The sequence below is a fragment of the Aquila chrysaetos genome, chromosome 9, assembly GCF_900496995.4.
Source record: "Aquila chrysaetos chrysaetos chromosome 9, bAquChr1.4, whole genome shotgun sequence".
NCBI classification, from domain to species: domain Eukaryota; kingdom Metazoa; phylum Chordata; class Aves; order Accipitriformes; family Accipitridae; genus Aquila; species Aquila chrysaetos.
Genome location: NC_044012.1, coordinates 13,137,501 through 13,155,782, shown reverse-complemented (window position 1 = coordinate 13,155,782; position 18,282 = coordinate 13,137,501). Strand labels below are relative to the sequence as shown.

Genomic DNA, 18,282 nt, shown 5'->3' with positions numbered 1-18,282 from the left:
AAGAGGACTCCCTTCAAAATCACAAAGTTTAAGTTGTCGGCCTCAGGTTCCTTCTCCCGTCATTTGAAAATGTTGGGTAGATGGAAAGGGATTCTCTAAGCCGTGAAATACACACCAGTGCAACCTGCAGACTGTGCTCAGTACATTCAGGGGAAACGTGTGCGAGCAGCAGTATCTGCCTGGGTCTGAATACACAGCACAGCAAACCACCTATTTGCTTTGCCACACGTTGCTTATAAACCCCATCTTCACAGTCAGCTTTACCTGATGTTTAAAAAGGAGTTATAATGCTCATTTATCTTTTCTGGGGGAAAAAAAATCTGTTAATGCAGCCTTTGAATAAGTGCTACCCTGCTCTTTAAATGCTAAAGTTCACTAAAACTCCAGTGATTTATGTGCAGCTTTTGACTGCCAGCACCTGGCAGATGAAGAAACCTACTCAAGCTTCAGTCATAAACAGATAGCATACAATTTAATTTTAATGTGCTCGTTAGTCGTAGCACATTTCAGACATAATTGTGAACGCAACACAAAATTATAGCAAAAAGACAATTTTAATGCTGCTGTAGAAAAAAAGGTTATATGAAGAGTCATATAATGGTGCTTCATTGTCAACAACAAAACAGGGCACAGAGTGCATTACAGTGTCTGTGCTGTTTACATGCCAATATTTTATACATAGATTCTCATATGGTGTCAGCTGTCAGTTACTTCTGCAAATTAACTGCCAAAAATGGAGACGAACAGAATCACTTAGTGTGCTGGTAACCACGGGTTACCTTTCATATGCCTAAAGATAAAGCTGCAGTATGGAATCTTGGGAGAATAATTAGGCAGAACAAAACAGAAAGTTACCAATTGAAATAAAAAGGCATTCTACAATAGGAAATAACAACCAAGAGCGCTTATAAATAAGTAAAAGAGGTTATATCACAGAATGCCTCATAACTTTTAAGCAAAGTATTACAGTACAAACATTTTAAAGGCTTTATCAATGTTTAGGAAATACAGTACAAGTTTTTCAAATAGATTTAACCCTTTGAGCACTGAGTTTATTTTGAATTTTTTTTTTTTTTTTTTTTTTTTTTTTACTAATAAATACCTTTAAAAGTCATGTTGTGCAAAACAGTTAGAATGCATGCCAGGAATGCAGTCCGTGGCTTCTGTTTCTTCAGACGGTTTAAAAAAACAAAAACAAAAACAAAAAAAAATGATAGCAACACTAATAAATATGTATAATTTAAAGATGAACCTCTATTAATATAGATGTACTGTATAGCAAAACAAAACAAAACATACTTTGCTTTAAGAATAATGTTTCTGAATACTTTATAAATGCTATCTGTGGTATCTTTCATCATATAATTTACAATGTTTGGATGTTAAAAGAAAAACCGTTTAGATCTAAAAAATGAAATATACACTATATATAGGTACAGTTTATACCTGGAGCTTATCAGGTACAAAAACCACTGTTGCTAAAAATGCTGAAGAAAAAGAAAATGGCATTAACCACAATCACATTTTCCATAAGAGATTTTGAAATCTATACAATATATACATCTATGTTTCAATGTGAAAATTATATTTTTAAATTTCAAGGTGTGAGCCACCTCTGCATAAATGGAGGTTCATATTAGTAATCGGAACTAAGCTGGTAAGGGTTTAAAAAAACCATATCCATACATTTTTACCAAATTAATGCAAAAGTGCTTCAAAGTACTCAGAGGGCTAAAGATTATAGGGTGAGAAATACCAGCACACTTAGGTCACATGAAAAAAGTGCACCAGAATTAGTTATAAATGCTTAATTAAACTGTCTGTTAATGCATGCAGCTTGATGCATCAGAGGGATGCACAGCAACTAAATCCAATTTACACAAAGTTCCAAACACTTACCACTGCATTTTAACCTTCATATTTTACCAGTAACAACAGCTGATTATGCACCTCTATTTAAACACTGTACAGTTATACAAAACAGTTCAGCCCAGAGCGACTCTGGAGTTAAAATAAGAACATGTGCCAAGAACTAAACAGTAGCTTTAAGGCGTCTTTGACAGTTTTCCTCAAAGCAAATTACAGTTATTTTAATCAAAAGCAAATGCTACTGCTTCTCTAACTCTGAAACATACAGAAGATGATCCTCTGGTGACTTCCCATGTGTTTTACTAAGATGAAGTTTAACAGCATGCTTGCTTGCAAAAGTCCTGTTACAAAGTTTGCACTGATAAGAAGTTCCGATATCTTCCTCTGGAGAGGACGTCACCAGTTTTTCAGACGGTGACTTTGCTTGTGCTATCTGATTGTTAATCTGTTCACTGGACAGTTTGGACAAGTCTCTTAACCTGAAACCCAGATGCGATTCAAGATGACTGATATAAGTTGAAGGAGTTCTGATCTGTGAAGCACAGTCATTACAAAAGAACACTGGGTGCCCAGTGTCCAAATTTTTAAGGAACTTAGTTCCCCCCGTCCTTCGGAGCTGGTATTTCACATTGGCTAGCCAGTGGCTAATTGTGGTCATTGAAAGTCCCGTAAACCTGGAAATGTGCATTCTTTCTTGAGGGCTCAAGTCTGACATGATGTATTTCCCCTCTGAAGTCTGCCGTAAACTAGCTGCAAACTGGGCCTGCAATATGAGCAAGTGCTGAGGGTTCCAGTTAGACTGACGTCCCTTCCTTTTCTGAGCTGGTGTACTCTCTTCTGGTTCCTCTATTGTGGTACCATCAATGTCAGATTTCTCAGATATGCTGGAAGGTGTGGAAGATTTTGATGTGTGACTTTCTGTCAGGTTCTTCAGCATATCAGATATATCTGACAAGGCATTCTCGCGTAGCGGCGAGTTTGACATGAATGACACGACTGCAGATGTCTTTGCTGTTGTCACTGTAGATGAAGAAGATGCAGAAGATGTCGATGTGGATGACAAAAGCGCTGAACCCAAAGAGCAGCTTTTGTCACTCTTGCCTTTCGTCAAATCTATGGGTTGGTCATTGTTGACATGATAAAAATAACGGTCTAAGTGGTCTGTTTTTTTGGACTGGAGAGGTGGGGTGGCCACTGCAGCCTTTTCCGCCAAACTGTTGCTCATTTTAAAAAGCATGCTCATTGGATCCAAAGCGGGCAAAGACGGCTTTGCTGCCTTCCCAAGGTGAATATTCATGACGGACTGCAGTGCACTTAATGGATTTACAAATGGCTGTTCGGGAGGGTGATCAGTAATGATAGCTGTGCTGCTGCTCAAAGAACTTACGATGGACTTCACAGGCTCCTTCCCGTTTTCCACAGGTTCTACAGTTGGACTATCCTTGCAACCATCTCTCTGAGGGACTGGGCTGTTCTGCTGGCTTTTGAAGCCACCATCATTGGAGGACTCCATCTTAAGGGGTTCACTGACTTCACTACTGCATGGCGAAGGCGTCGCACGCTTTATTGGAGAAAGCTTTCCTTCCGGCTCTTTCATTTTTTCCTCCACTTTAGCCACCTTCTCGGTGACTTTCTTTACCAACTCTTCCATGGCGTGGAAGTTTGTTTTTGGCACAGGTGAGGTCTGACTGCTTGGTGGAGACACCAAGGGCTGGTTTTTAGTTGGTGACACTAGGTCACTGCTTCCAAACATAGGTTTTAATGGTGTACTCTTCCCAGATGAACCCAATGACAGCTTCATCATATTAGGCAGCTGATAGGCAGCATGAATGCTGGGGTAGCCACCCCAGCTTGGCGTGCCATTCTGGGCTTTGTTTATAGCTGATGTAACTGTGTTTTCTAAAGACTTCAATATATCTAATCCCCCCTTAGGGCTTTCTTCTAGGTCATTTTCAGTCAAGTAATGGTATTTTGAGGAGATATCATACTTCTCCTCATCTTCACTTGACTTTTCTTTGTCTTTCATTTTGTCATCAGCACTGCCTCTTTCTTTATCTACTTCTTTTTTTATTTCAACATTTAATTTAGGGGAAACACTAGAAGGTGTATTGGAAGGAGACGTAAAAGTGGTGGCAGCTAGTGGCACAGACTGGACTTTCTCATCTACTAAGGACGTTATTGTTGGTGTTGCTGGGGCTTCTATAATTGGCTTCCCTTTTTTCATGGCAGAGTTGGTGACTTTAATAAAATGTCCCGTCACCATCATGTGAGCCGTGAGTTCCTGCAGAGTGTCATGCGAACTTCCGCACTCCATGCACTTCAGAATTTGAGATTTCCTCGCCTCAAAGTGCCAGGCATAGCTGGCACCGTTCTGGTGACCATAGCGATTATTTGGCGTAATGTAAGGATTAGAATTCTTTTGAAGGGCATCGTTGGTATCTGAGATTGTTGCTTTTGGTGTCCCACCTGTGGAGTCTGGAGAGCTTGGAAGTTCAAGCTCCAGTGATGCTTTCTTTCTAGTAGCTGGGATGATTTTTGCTGCTACAGGTGTAACAGGTTCCTTCAGAGGCACTTTTTGGTAGTGTTTTGTTTTGATCATATGAACACTCAAATCCTGAAGAGATTCAAATGAATGACCACAGTACATACACTTTAATACTTTCTGGGCATCTTCTTTCCCTTCCATTTCAAGCAAAGAACGTTTACGAGGTTTGGACCATCTTTTGGGGTTATTGTTATCAGTTTCATGGTTGTCATCTCGATAATGTCCCGTTTCATTCATGTGCACTGTTAATTCTACTAAAGTATCATAGGCAGCGCTGCAGTCTTTACAGCGGAATTTACTGGCTCCAGTAAATATAGAGCCATAAAGCTTACTGCTTTGTCTGTACAATTGAACTGTGCTAAAAAGACTCGGTTCAGGAAGAATTCTGCTCTGAGAAACTTGCTGCAGTGTTTTAGCCATAGCAGTCTGGTGCCAGTCAAAGCTGCCACTTCCACAACTGCTACTGCTGCTGCTGCTACTGCTGCTGCTACCGTTGTTCTTTTCTGAAATCGGCTGGTGAAGGTTCAAATTGAGATTGGACCAGTAGGAATTGGAGAGGAAGTTATTATATACGGCTTTCATTTGTTCTAAGCTATCAGATACAGTAGAGTCTTCCAGTGGTATCGAAACCTCCTTGCTCTCTTCCTCATTTTTAATAGAGCTGCTCTCGAAGTCTGCCATGCGGTCACTTGTCTCACTGATATGTGACTCACTGTCCATTTCATGGCTAGAAAATTCAGCTGCTGGAGAGTTTTGGTAGCTTTGGCAGTTCTTACTGAAGTCTTTTTCTGGACATGCATACTTTGCTGAAGGCTCCCCGTCAACTGCATTTTCATCAGGTTCCACATCTTCTTCCACCAGTGCTGCTGCTTTTAGTTCGTCTGAAACATAGGCTATTACGAAGAGAAGAAAATACAAGTTAGTTTCTGCTGATCATACTTTTGCTTAAGTGTTTTAGCCAAAGGAGTGTACTTATTTGTAAAATTAAACAGTTAAAATTTAGTGTTTCTTCAGAGCAAGAAAAAAAATCTGCTCTTCAAACATAATTTGCCACCTTATTCTTCTCAAGGGGCAACAGCTTGAAATTAAAACTAAATTTGAAATTAATGAAGCACATTCTGGAGGTGGCATTCATTTCTAAAGTAATAAATTACTTGTATCAACCTCAGAGACAGCAGTTCCTGTCTGTCAATTAATATGTCTTATGCTTCTCCTACCCCTAATGCATTTCTTAACAGACAGATTCACAATATAAATTAAGCAAGCACTTTTTGCTCATTACAGTTTTGAGACTCAATCTTTAATAAATACAGAGTACAACAAACATCAAAAATTTCTACAAAGTAAAAAAATCCCCAGTTACAATAATCAAAAAATGAGACTTTTTTAAAGTTTTCATTACTGGTAGTACCATATTTTAGAGGAGGAGATGGTAAAAGCAGGTGACGCAACCTTTTGAAACAACTCACTGAGAGCAATTTGAGGATATTCATTATGGGTGTAACAAATGACCCATTCACATTTAAACATACCTTTCTCAATGAGAAAGCCCATGCAGAATTATGTCAGGAGCTAGTTCAAGAAAATTGGTATGCTGTACTCATTCTTGCTGTATAAATATATACCAGACCTTCCAGTGGACCTTACAAATGTCAAAGTGTTTGCTCTTTAGACTACTTTGTCAATATTTACTCAGCATAAGCTACACGGACACCCAACAGGGATCCTGTCTTTTTTTCCCCCCTCAACTAATGCAACTGGTGATGTAAATCTAAGATACTCCTCCTGAATAGGATAGTTGGGAACTGACAGTAAACAGTTGGTTTTTTTTTTCTTCCATGGCGCTTCTGTGCACATATTCTACATATACTAAGTCTACCTAAGTTTTTCCCGCAGGCAAGAAAACTACGGAAACATTAAGAGAAGGATCATTAACTGATCAAAATGATCTATTTCTATATAATGCATTAATTTACAGCTAAGCAGGAAAGCAAAAATGGAATATGGCTGTTCTCTATTAAGTAGAATTTAAAATTTACTTGCGATCTCTCACAAATACAATTACAAACTGAAAAAAAACACATTTCCAGTAGACTCTATAGTTGAAGACACTTGACTTTTGACCTTCTCTGCAACACATCTGGAATGTGTGGGTATCTTAAACACATTGAATAATCTATAGCTTGTTTATCCAGGCAATAGTGCAGAGAAGATAATAGTTTACACCCCAAAAAGACCTACTTTAACCAACAGAGTGAAAAATGTAGAGCAGTATAGTAGATATCACATATACAATATTGAACCTTGCAAACTTCTTTCAGGGAAAATACGTTCAAATGTTATCAGAAAACCACAAAAGAAAACACAACTGTTACAAGTAAGAATGAAATCAGGCTTTTAGTTTCACATGGAGTATTTCTTCATTCAGTTAGGCAATATAAAATATCCACTACTGTTCTTTCACATGGCTGAATGGTAGTGAATCTTCCTCCAAGCATGTACAGTTATAATCTGATCTTCAGAATAGAAGTTAAACCTTTGAAAGCACAAACATATCACATAAGAGCAACACATAATAGTGATTAGATATTTCAGCTCAGATAATTTCAATGCAGAAAATTCATGCAGCAAGGGTCCTATTTTTAACATTTGGGAGAATGTAGTTTGAAAGAATTATGTTAAAAACTTTATTACAAGATGTTTCAAAGACGCTGATACAAAGATCAGGCTTTAACAACAAGTATATGTACTCTAATGAAATAGAGCTGTGCTGTTTTGCTCTATTTTATGCTTTTTCAAAATATTTTGAAAAAATATTACTATTTTATGTATATTACAGTCATGTCAGCAATTTGTAGTAAGGATCAGTGCCTATCCTGCAAATACGTGCAATGAAACTACTACAAAAAATCTGACAAGGTAGATTCCATTCAATATTTTCACTCCCCTATGGATGGTACAGATTGTTTTTCATATTAATTACTTGTTCCATCATGTTCCTGAACTCTACCAAAAACTTTAGCAAAGGAGACCAAAGCAGTTCAAATTCCTCTCTAGAGCTGAAAAATTTTAAATAACTACTGATAATGTGTAAACAACTGGCCATCAACTACCTCTCAGCAACGCCATATCCTAGTGATATGAATACAGAAGGATGGAAGGAAAGAATGACAGCACAAAACTGATGATTTGGAAGCAAATGTACCCCTTTTCTTTTCCACCTTGTGGAAATAGTTTTTCTGTTACAACTCCCGTCCCTTTGCCTCTGTTGTGAAACTGAAGAACAATTCCCTTTTTCTGAGATAAAGAAATTCCAAGGTATATTGCCACACTGCCTGCCTTCTAAAGATCTCACTCACACCTGTGGGCTGAGATGGCACACCAAAGCACTCTGTAAGCGTACCTGTCTTTTGCTCTTTTTGTCCACTAAGTGCTAGTGTGAGCGTGTGCCACCCATTCCCACCACCAGAGCACATACCAAAGCCCCGGGGTCTGTCCCTGCACACCACGGAAAGTCCTCCCGGGGACCGGTGCTCACCAACACAAACAGGGGTCACAAAATCAAGCCCCTAATTAGTGTGGTTTTCTTTACATTTTTATTTCTCTTACTGCTGAAATCTTATGAATTTTGTTTGGACTGAAACACTTGTCACATTCACAGTTTTTTTAGAGACTGACTTTTACATCAGGGAAAACCTCCAGCATGCGGCTCATTTAAATGTAAATCTATTTACCTTTCATGCTTTCTTTGCCCTTTTCACCAACTATCAAGCATATTTGCGTGTTAACCAGGAGCTGCCTCCTCTATAGCTGTTCTCCTTCCTAAGCTTAAGTTGCGAAGCCAACTTGTGACATCAGCCTTTGATCCAGAAATGTGGGAAATGAGGCACAAACGACAGTAGGGAATTTAACCCGGCAATCTGCAACTTCGATAAACTGACAGTCTGAACAACTCCTTCCGCTCTTTCCCCTTCACGGAGGAGCAGAGGGATGAAACATGACATTATGCCCAACTTCCTCGACCAAAGATTTATGCAAGGGATGAGGACGCTGAAGGAAGTATCTTAGCCAAAGACTTAAAACACCACTCTAAACTGGAGTTTAGGCCAGTAGCTTCTAATTCCTTATTCCAAGGGCCGGCCACCTAATCGCTTGCCTTCAGGGCACTGTAAGGCAACCCAACAAGTCCTGGAGCAACCCGTGATGGCAGACTTGGCGCACACTCAAAGGTTTTGCAATACCGCTAAAGGTAGCTTTACGCTGGCTGACACGTTTCCTCCTCAGAAAACCCAATTAAATTGTTACCAGCATGTGGGACAGAAGAGGAGAGAGGGTTAAGGCCAAACTTCAGTCCCACGCTAGCAGGGAGTTCGGGACTCAGTGCAGGTACTCGTGGAAAGGAGCCCATCTGCAGCCAAGGGAATCTCCGATCCCTCCCTGCCCCACCAGATCTTGCTCAGGGCAGAGAGATGATCTACATTCCGTCTGAGTACAGATGAAGGTAACAGCTTCACTGCAACAGAAGGAAGGACAAGGAGGCCTGTAGCACAGAAATACCTTGTTTGGCTAAGTACCTACAGGGAGAGCAAAGAGACTATGAGAGCAGAGAATAAAATCAGGAGGTGATGGTAAAAAATTTTTTTCACTGAGCTTCACTGCCTGGTGGAGAGAGTGTCTTTAAGAAGCACGGTCTTCAGCCCATTGTTACTCAGCCACTTCCTTCTTATTTAAAAAAAACCAACCACCTCATACTTTGATACTTTTCAAGTGTAGAGTAAACAGCAGGACATTTGTAAAATTGTTCTTCAGTGCCTCGACAGCAAAGTCTGATGGAAAAAAAACAACTTTAAAGGCAATTCTAATGGCAGAAGAAGTTAGTAAGAATGGAAATGAAAGAAATTAGGTGGCTCTGGGTTTTTTGTTTTTCCAGAGTAAAAGAAGAAAAACAATTACAGTTTTCAAAAAAGTTTTTAGTTTACATCTCACGGGGCACCATAACCCACAGGAAATTGCCTGCAAGTTGAGCGATGGTGTCACTGTGACATAATATTTGACAAATATAAATATAGGGAAAGCAGTTCCCTGGTGTGGCCCTCGGTTTCTAGAGAAGATGAGGATACCAAAAGGATTCAGAAACCCATTGCAGGTACAGCCACAGAGAGGCCGAGAACAGACAGTTCCCTCATTAATATTTGTTATAATTATTAACTAAACTGCTAGGTAATAATGAAATTAACACATTTGATTTCAATACAAGCTGTGGTATAATGCAATTCATTTCCACACAAGAGGGAATTACCTTCATAACTGAGCTATGGATCATTTCTTTGCCAGTGGAAATAAATTGTGATCCATCACTGCCCCAAATGATCTACTTACTGTATATACACTAATAAACTCATATACCTGGCTCTGCACAGACACCAGAGATCTACTACGCAGAAGCAGAGAAATATCACCAGTCCACCACCTTTCTACAGGCAGAGGAAGTCCTAAGCGGCTAAACCAGCTGCTACTCTACTGACGTCCTGGGCCAAACTCGGGAATCTTCTGAGATGCCCACTGGCACAAAAGCTACTGGCTCGGACCCCGACTGCTAGAGGTCCCCTTCAGCAGAAAGAGGAAAAACATCGCACGGTTCTCACCCCTTCCATGGCAACATCCACCCAGTAACATGGTCAGACACACACCTCCTTGAGATCGTTTGGAATACAAAACTGTATCATTAAAGGCGTATTTTACTGTTCTCCAAAAACCAATTAACTGTACAGTTCTTCCCCTATTTCCTGAAAAATGCATCTGAGACCATATATTTTGGCTCTGATCTATCCAAATATTTCATTTCGATACTTTTGAAATGACTTGTTTTAATTATGGTTTTTTGCCAAGACTTTTTCCTTTTATTTTAATTAGCTTACTAGGGTATATTTAAACTAGTATATAAGCTCTTTGCTTGAAAAAGTACCAAAACATTCAAATATTCTTCTCACATGAAAAAACGCTTAACTACACAAGTTTATCAAAACCACTCCGTTCCTTGGAAATATTTTGGCTTCAACCAACTAGCTTTTCAGTAAAAAAAAATACAAGCAGCTTTATTATTTATTTATGCATGGTTTGAAATCATTGTGTAATACTAAGGGTCATTTCCCAAATCATCTGATTTTGAGTGCATCTTGAAAAATCTTCTCACCCCTTAAAAAACCTGAACGCATATATATTTCACACTTGAAAAAAAGAGAACAGCAGAACGGGACTGGGAGCAGGAACGCTCCCAATGCTTACAGGGTGAATATTATATTCCCAGTCAAAAAGAAAAAGGGAAAAAGGATCAGAACAGATCATGAAGTGGAGCCGTGAGTAGGATTCGGCCAGCAAATTTCTCTCTGCAGCGTGGCCCCCCCCTGCTCCCCAAGCCGAAGCACAGTGCTGCGAGAGGGCTGCTCCTGCCACAGCCAGTGCTGCGGGCAGTGCAGAGCCTTTTCCTAAATAGCATTCCCATTCTGTTTTAAAGCAGACACCGGGCACCTGAGAAATAACCAGAATATTTTTTTAAGATGTAAGTAATCGATGAAAACACCTCAGAGAGCCCCCAGTTTCGGTGGGACCATTCAGAGTTAAGAGAGGGCTCAGTCTGAACACAAGTCTGGAGAAAGCCAACAGAGAAACTGCAGCACGGAGATGATTTGACTGTGCCAATGAACCTTACTCACAAAATTAATGAACAGAGGCAAGAGAAAACCAGCTCAGTGGATGGAGTCAATCAAAGACCTAATGCAAATGAAGGCATATAAAAGAGTTATATTAGTCTGTTAGAAAACTCCCACTCCGCAGGCCTTCCACTTACAGGAAGAAAGCAAACATTTCACCCACAACATGAGCTATTTCTATACCAAGACTGACTGATAATTCACATGTAACTGAAACTGTATTTGAGACTTCACTACTTGGCAGAGATGTTAGCATATTCCTCATTAGGCGATAGAAATGGGAGGTAGGAGTGGCTGCCCTGTTTACAAGAGTGGCAAATGACAACACTGCCTCTAAACAGGCATGGCAATACTGATTACCCAGCACCTTGACAGGGACATTATTCCTGTTAGAAAGGTCAAAGGTTCTGTTTCATAGAGGCAGGACTGTCTATTATGGGAGAGAAATGTTATTTCCAAGTGGAGAGGTCAGCACTTCTCTCGCACATCGGCTGAAGTCGCTGGTACCTCGCACCAGAGTACGATTCTACTGCAAGACTGATGATTCTGCCCACTGGCAAGGTCAAGAATATTAATTTTGAACATGTTAATTGGATGTGATGTGCATGATTAATGCTTGTTTAGCTGGAATTTTTGTATGTTGATAAATCCGCAGCCTGTTCATGTCAGTAATAGCACAGTATTAAATTATTGGGAATCAGTGTGGATGGATGTGACAAAGCATGCCAATCTACTGGGTGGCTAACATTAGGCACTAGAAACTTTGAAGTGTACTTGTGTTTGTTCTTTCATGAAAATACTGCAGCTGTCTGCCACAGAGAGCTCAGAAATAGGCCAGAGGAAGCCAGCCAGCTGCTCTGATCCGGGACCGGTATTACATTTGGAGCAACCTCAGAGAGCTCAAATCAACTCTACGCATTAAGAGTTGAGAATTACACAGACAAGAAAACACAGTGAAGAGTTGATAACAAGAAATAAGTTTATACGCCGTTAAGATGTGGGCCATCTCAGTGCAGAACAAAGCTAGTCTACAGCAGGCACCTTGTCCTCATGTCACTGTATTCCAAACTCCTCTGGTTTTAGTGTAGTTTAAAGAAGGGTACAGGATTCAGGTCTCATTCACTTTAGACTTTATGATGCCATATGAAAAGTATTGTACAGGCCCCCTACAAATGAAGAGAGAAAACATTCCAAAAATTGCTACTAATGCTGATAAGCGAGGCATTAGTTTTTCTGAAACCAAATACTGTTTAGATGTTTGTTAAATGAGAGATTCCTATGCAAAGCTCACATTTATGTATTATCTCCTTCATTAAATACACACTTGATAAAACAGGATGCCATAATATTAAATGATGGCTTAGAAACAACTTAGTACTATTGGACAGCATCATTCTACTGAGGTGTTCAAAAACTTCGACGAGTGTTTTATTCTTCACAGCAACCCTGTGGAAGAAACATTCTTACCCATAGTTTATAGCTGCAAACCTGGAAATCCAAAGAAGTTAAAAATTACTTGCCTAGTGCCAGACAAGAAGACAAGTAAAGGAGCCTGTAACTCCTGTAGGTTAATATACATAATTCAGCTATTTACACAAAACATGAGAAGATGGCTTAAGTTTGTGTTTCTGTTCCTATGCTTCTTCACAGTGTGTTTGAGTACAATATATTTGTATAATTGAAAATAATTGCCAGTTTTCAGCTTAAACAATTATTAAGGATAAAATACCCAGTGAAATACCCATGGGTGCATCTGCTGTGCACAAGCCAGAGTCTGCGGTTACAAATCTTCTCTGAGCCAAGCTGCTGGGATCCAATAAATGCTGAATCTGCAGACTGCCAGCAAACTTCTTTTCACAATGGGGAAAATAGGAAAGGTTTTTGAAGTAAGGAGAAGTATTGTCACAACTCTCCTCCGAAGAGCTTTCTGCTCCCAGTGCAGAGCAGGACTTCAGGTAAGCTGTGAAGGCCTGCTCTACCAGAACCACGCTGGAGATGTAACATGATGGATCATGCCTCTCTCCTCCGAAGCTGTGCTCGCCTTGATTTCTGCCCGGGGCCTAAACTCCCTGAATTCAACCTGCTGAGCAGGGTTCTTCTAAAATCTGCTCAAATTATCCACCCGTGAAACATAACACCACTTCTTTCTAACGTGGAGAACAGCACACGATCCTATCACACTGCAGTGTACTCGTCTATGGGTAGGGTTGTGTGAGGATCGGTCTGAGATTTGTCTCACTTGGAGAGTTCATCTGCCACCTTCTACAAGAAGTTTTTGACAAGAAGGAATCTGAAGTTTAAAAAACATTAAGTGAGACCCAAGGTCCAAGTTACTCCCATGTGTAATGACAAAAAGTACAGAGACTTTCTCACTTAAAACTTGCCTTCAGATGTCATTATTGTACAGTTAGAAGTGAACAACATGGTTATGAGAAACTTAACTGGACAGTTCAGAGACTCTGCCTGGTCAGGACAAACAGATTTTTACGGGTTTTGTCCTAAATTTGCAGTCACACACACAATACAACTGACTTCCAAAAGTACCACAGCTGTAGAGAAGCTGGGGAACAGTTCATGTCTCAACTGTGTGTGCCCACAGTTGCTTACCAGAAGCAATGCAGAATCACGGTAATCAAGTGGAAGGGCTGAGAAACACTAGGGACTCCCACGAGGACAAGAGGACCTTCCTTGCTATGGTATTTTGTGGAATCAATCTCCTCCCCTCTTTGCACTCCAGGGGAAGCAGAGATTTTAACAGTCCCTGTCAGCATAAGCCTGGAATGTTTGGCTGATCCTGCTGAAAAAGGAGAAAAAAAACCTTCTCGGCCTTCCCTGTCACCACATAAACCACCTTTCACAAGCACCATCAGGACTAGATCAAGCAGGCAAATGCGTAACAGGGACTGCGAGCACCCGTCGGGAATTCCCAACTGCTGCTCGGTCTTAGTCGGTTCAGGGTCTTGGTGTTCCCACATCATCAACGTTCACGTAGCACCCTCCTCTTCCTCCCCACCCCTCGCCATCCCTGGGGGAGGGATGCCCTTCCTGCAGGTACACCGAAGTTACAAATGAACGTCATGTGCGGGAGCGTAAAGTTCCTCACTGTCCATCGGGAGGTTACGGGTCCGCTAACCAGCCACAGAGAAGGGGGAACCGCCACTGGGGATTCAAGAGCCAGGCACAAACTGTTGAAGTAAACAGTTCACAAGTAGCCCCATAGTCTGAAAACATTCACATAAACTTAACAAATACAATTAGTATGTGCATTAGTAACAGAAGAAAGCCACCTACATTTGCTGTATAAATTATTCATCATGAATAAATGGAATCCACTCTAAGTAAGACAAAACTGGTTTTCCGTTGGTTTCCAAGACAGTTGCTTGGTGTGAAGCGCTACAGACTTGTTAGCTTCCACTCCATGCAAGCACATACTACAGTGGGAAATAAATGTTCATAAGCAGAGAAAACAGATTCATGTTACGCTTCGACCCCAGTTTGGATTTGGGAGGTAAATTGGTTTTTGGGCTCTCTAGAATTTCTCCAAGCACAGAATTACCATTTCCTCAAACAGACAAAAATATTTACCAGAATCCTCAAAAGATAAATATATTTCTTTGCTGGTTGTTTGTTTTTTTTTTTTAAATAGAAGTCACTATCAACATCCTGGTAAGATGAAGCCAAATTCTCTGTATGAATTGGTACTAAAACACACAGCGACACAATCTCTGCTTGATATCAGCATTTGGGTGGCATCTTTTAATCACTGAAAAGCACACAGGGCATTCAGCAAACTAATACAAGATTCACAGCCAACTCCAGGATAAGCAGGCATGAGCATAAAAGTTCTCAATATGGCTCTAATAGCTCTTAATTATTATAATCCTTCACTGAGCAAACAGATGTTGTAAGGGAACTTTAGTTTCTTCAAATGCAGTAATCAAACCATTCTGCTTCTGCCCTGCCTCTTTTCAGTAAATGCTTTGTATAGTGGAGTGGAAATAGCAAATGTAGTGACAAAATGACCATTTAATTGTCACAGAAATCTGTTTCTGAACAAAACTGATGTTGTGATTTCTCTTTATCCACACTTCTGTCTTCTGATTATGGTTTAGCATTTTTTTAGCCTAAGGAAAAAAAAAAAATCTTACACCTTACTTTCTGTAATCTTCCCACATCTCTGGTTGCTCCTGATCTGTTCACGTCTTACAAGTTTTACAGTAACCAGAACACTGGCTTTGTATTTGTTTTTAACTATACTAATTTCAACACACATCTCTGGAGCTGCAGCCTTCGTTGTGAAGTTTTTAAAAATCAAGTTTTCACCTAAAATGCTTCAATATATTACAGCGAGTCATTCTACTTGGAGATTTATTCGTAAACAATCATGACTACTTAAGACATTCAAAATGTACCAGAAGAGCTTCAACCTGATCCTTCATTTTTCTTGCAAACTTGAAATTCCCATTGAAGTCCTTTATACAGTAGTTTCAATGGCTATTTTGGTTGCAGTGCCTCCTTACAATAAACTCCATACAACTGTATGAATGGTATAGTAGAAATCCAAATGATTTCAAACACAATTTCAGCTATTGTGAACTTGTACTTATAATGAAGTTTCTCCATGAAAAAAAGGAGTTCACTGTGGGCCAACAAAGCTTTGTGTCCTTTCACAGTTTTTATTCAGCCCTCATTTAAGAAAAACAACTATTGACTGCAATATGAATCTTAGGACCTGGAGAAAGCAGAGATTCTAAGAATTACCTCTATGAGATGTCCCCAACTTGTTTTGTATGTATAGCAAAAAGAAGCACTGAATATTCATTTCACTCATTTGCTAACTATACTAATATACACTTTTGTAAATGAGTCTCTATCTAGCACCAGCTATTGAACTGAAGGGTATTTGAATAGGTGGGGTTTGCTATAATACCACACTAAGATTACGTGCTGGAAACAAATGGTTCACTGATTCCTGAATAGAAAATTTGCTGGAAAACCCTGAGAACTAGAAGATGAGGGGGAAGGGATTAAAATGTTGCTTCAAAGCCACCAACCAAACTCTTGTCATTTTTAAAAGATGTTCCTGTGGCACAATATGAATAGTTTATAGCCACGGTTGTGAACATTCAATGTCATATAAGAAAAGACACTTGTCAAGAGCCTTTCCCTTACAAGCACCCTCATCATGACCTGTGTTAATGAAGTTAATTGAATTTAAGATCAATAATGGTTAATTATTGCAATTTGACATTCTGAGATAAATGGCTTTAAGACAGAGAAATGTGTGTGTATGTGAATTCTCTCCAAAGAAGGTGAACACATTACAGCCTAAGAGGGATCACACAGTCCTTCCATTGATCCTGGTACAATCTGATCGACCTAATCCTCTGATGAATGTGGGCTTTTCACAGCTACAAGTAAATGTTCTACAAGACTACTCTAACCCTTGTCACTGACCAAATCTATATGAGCTGTACACTAGAAATCTATTGAGATAGATTAAAGAACTGCTGTAGAAACAAGAGATGCTTCAATAAAGATGAAGGTTTATTATATTGACTATTAATGTTACATGCAGTATGTAATTATGAATGCTTATGGATCATAAGAGTTTAATTTTGGTCAGTTAGATGTAAATGAGCATAACCGAACAATAGTATTAAATTAAAAAAATACCAGATTAAAAAAATCCAACAACCCTGTTGAATTTGATGACTTACACGTGAATGTTCAATAAGAAAGTGATTTTTAAATCATCCTTGAAATGTGCAAGAACATGCTCACAGACAGGTATTTATTTCATAAAGTCACTCATCAACCTACTTCATTTAAGGTTTTTTAAGTTTACTTTCAGAATAGTTCCTCAACAGGAAGACATTTTTTCAAACGTGTTAGTAATGATATTCTTACATGCATACTGAACAAGTTAAATGACCACTTACAAGATTTATAATGACAAAGTAAATGTCAAGGAAAAAGTATTACTGATTGCAGAGCACTGACAATAAAAAGCCGCTGAAGAGTTCTGTCAAAATGTAAGATTATGCAAAAACACTATTGAGAACACTGCTAATCATCTGCTCTTGTCAATTACTTGAAGGGTATCTGACAGCATATTTACATTAAACACATTTCAGTAGCAAAATTCTTAATGCTGTATCAGAATATTTTCATTATCATTAGAAATCCTTTAAAAAGTCCTTCTGCAGCACAGCATTATAGCAGCAATGATGTAGTATTTATCTCCGTATCAGGTAGGGGTATCTATTTCATGTTATTATAGCTACATACCATTTGAAATAATATAACCAAAGACTAAATATACATGTAAGATGGCAATCTCCATGTTCCCGTACCCAACGTAGGTATTTTCAAGTAACAGCTTTGTAGAAGTCTCAAAGTAAGTGCAAATGGATGATCTGTCTTTGTCTGGCCATTCTTTTAGCCTTTTACTCCTTGTGTGACTGTATTTTATTATGGCAAAAGACACTATCAAGCAGACATTTTTTCTAAATCTTTGATTGTAACTTGCAATTCAGCTGCTTTATGAGGAGTCACATTAACTACCAATACCTTTCACCCGCAGTAGAAACTTATTTTAGTTATGTCTATCTTATACTTTATGGAACCCTTCCTCCAAAATAGAGAAATAAATGAAAAGTAATGAAAATGAAATGTTGATCCTTTCCATGCTTCAGCAGGCGTTACTAAAAAAGCATACATAACCCTGTTGGATGTGTAAAACAGTAAGCATGCATAAAAATGGACAGAGCGTAAGCGTGAGCTGCCTTTCAGAAGGAATTCATTGTGGCTTAGAGGAAAAAGAAGGAAAATAAGCCCCGATCATGACTTGCGGGATCAATTTATGGTCCTTCCACCACTTTCATTGCAGACAGAATACTTAAACTCAGTTTTACCTGTTTGTAAAAGGGGAGGAGAGTCCTTATGCTCATAATGCTTCTGAAGCACTACAGTTTTCCAGACAAAAAACCCCACTTATTAAAACGAACCCTAAACGAAAGCACAGATTACACCTCAGAATCCGGATGAGATTCAATCCCAACTCACGCCACACCGGTAAGCGGCATTGCTTGCCATTCACTTCTTAAGTCAAAGACAAGGCTGAGTTTTGTAATAACGAAACACAAACGCGAAAAC

General features: G+C 39.4%; 1 protein-coding gene across 2 annotated transcripts in view; it reads right to left on the bottom strand.

Moving 5' to 3' along the window:
• Positions 1–535: 535 nt before the first annotated feature.
• Positions 536–18,282, bottom strand: part of TSHZ3 (teashirt zinc finger homeobox 3) — a 66,460-nt gene continuing 48,713 nt past the window's right edge. For both annotated transcript variants that reach the window (XM_030026290.1, XM_030026289.1), the window contains exon 2: positions 536–5,307. In XM_030026290.1, coding sequence (XP_029882150.1) covers positions 2,108–5,134 — 3,027 coding nt within the window. In that variant the 5' untranslated portion in view covers positions 5,135–5,307 and the 3' untranslated portion in view covers positions 536–2,107. The remainder of the gene's footprint in view (positions 5,308–18,282) is intronic.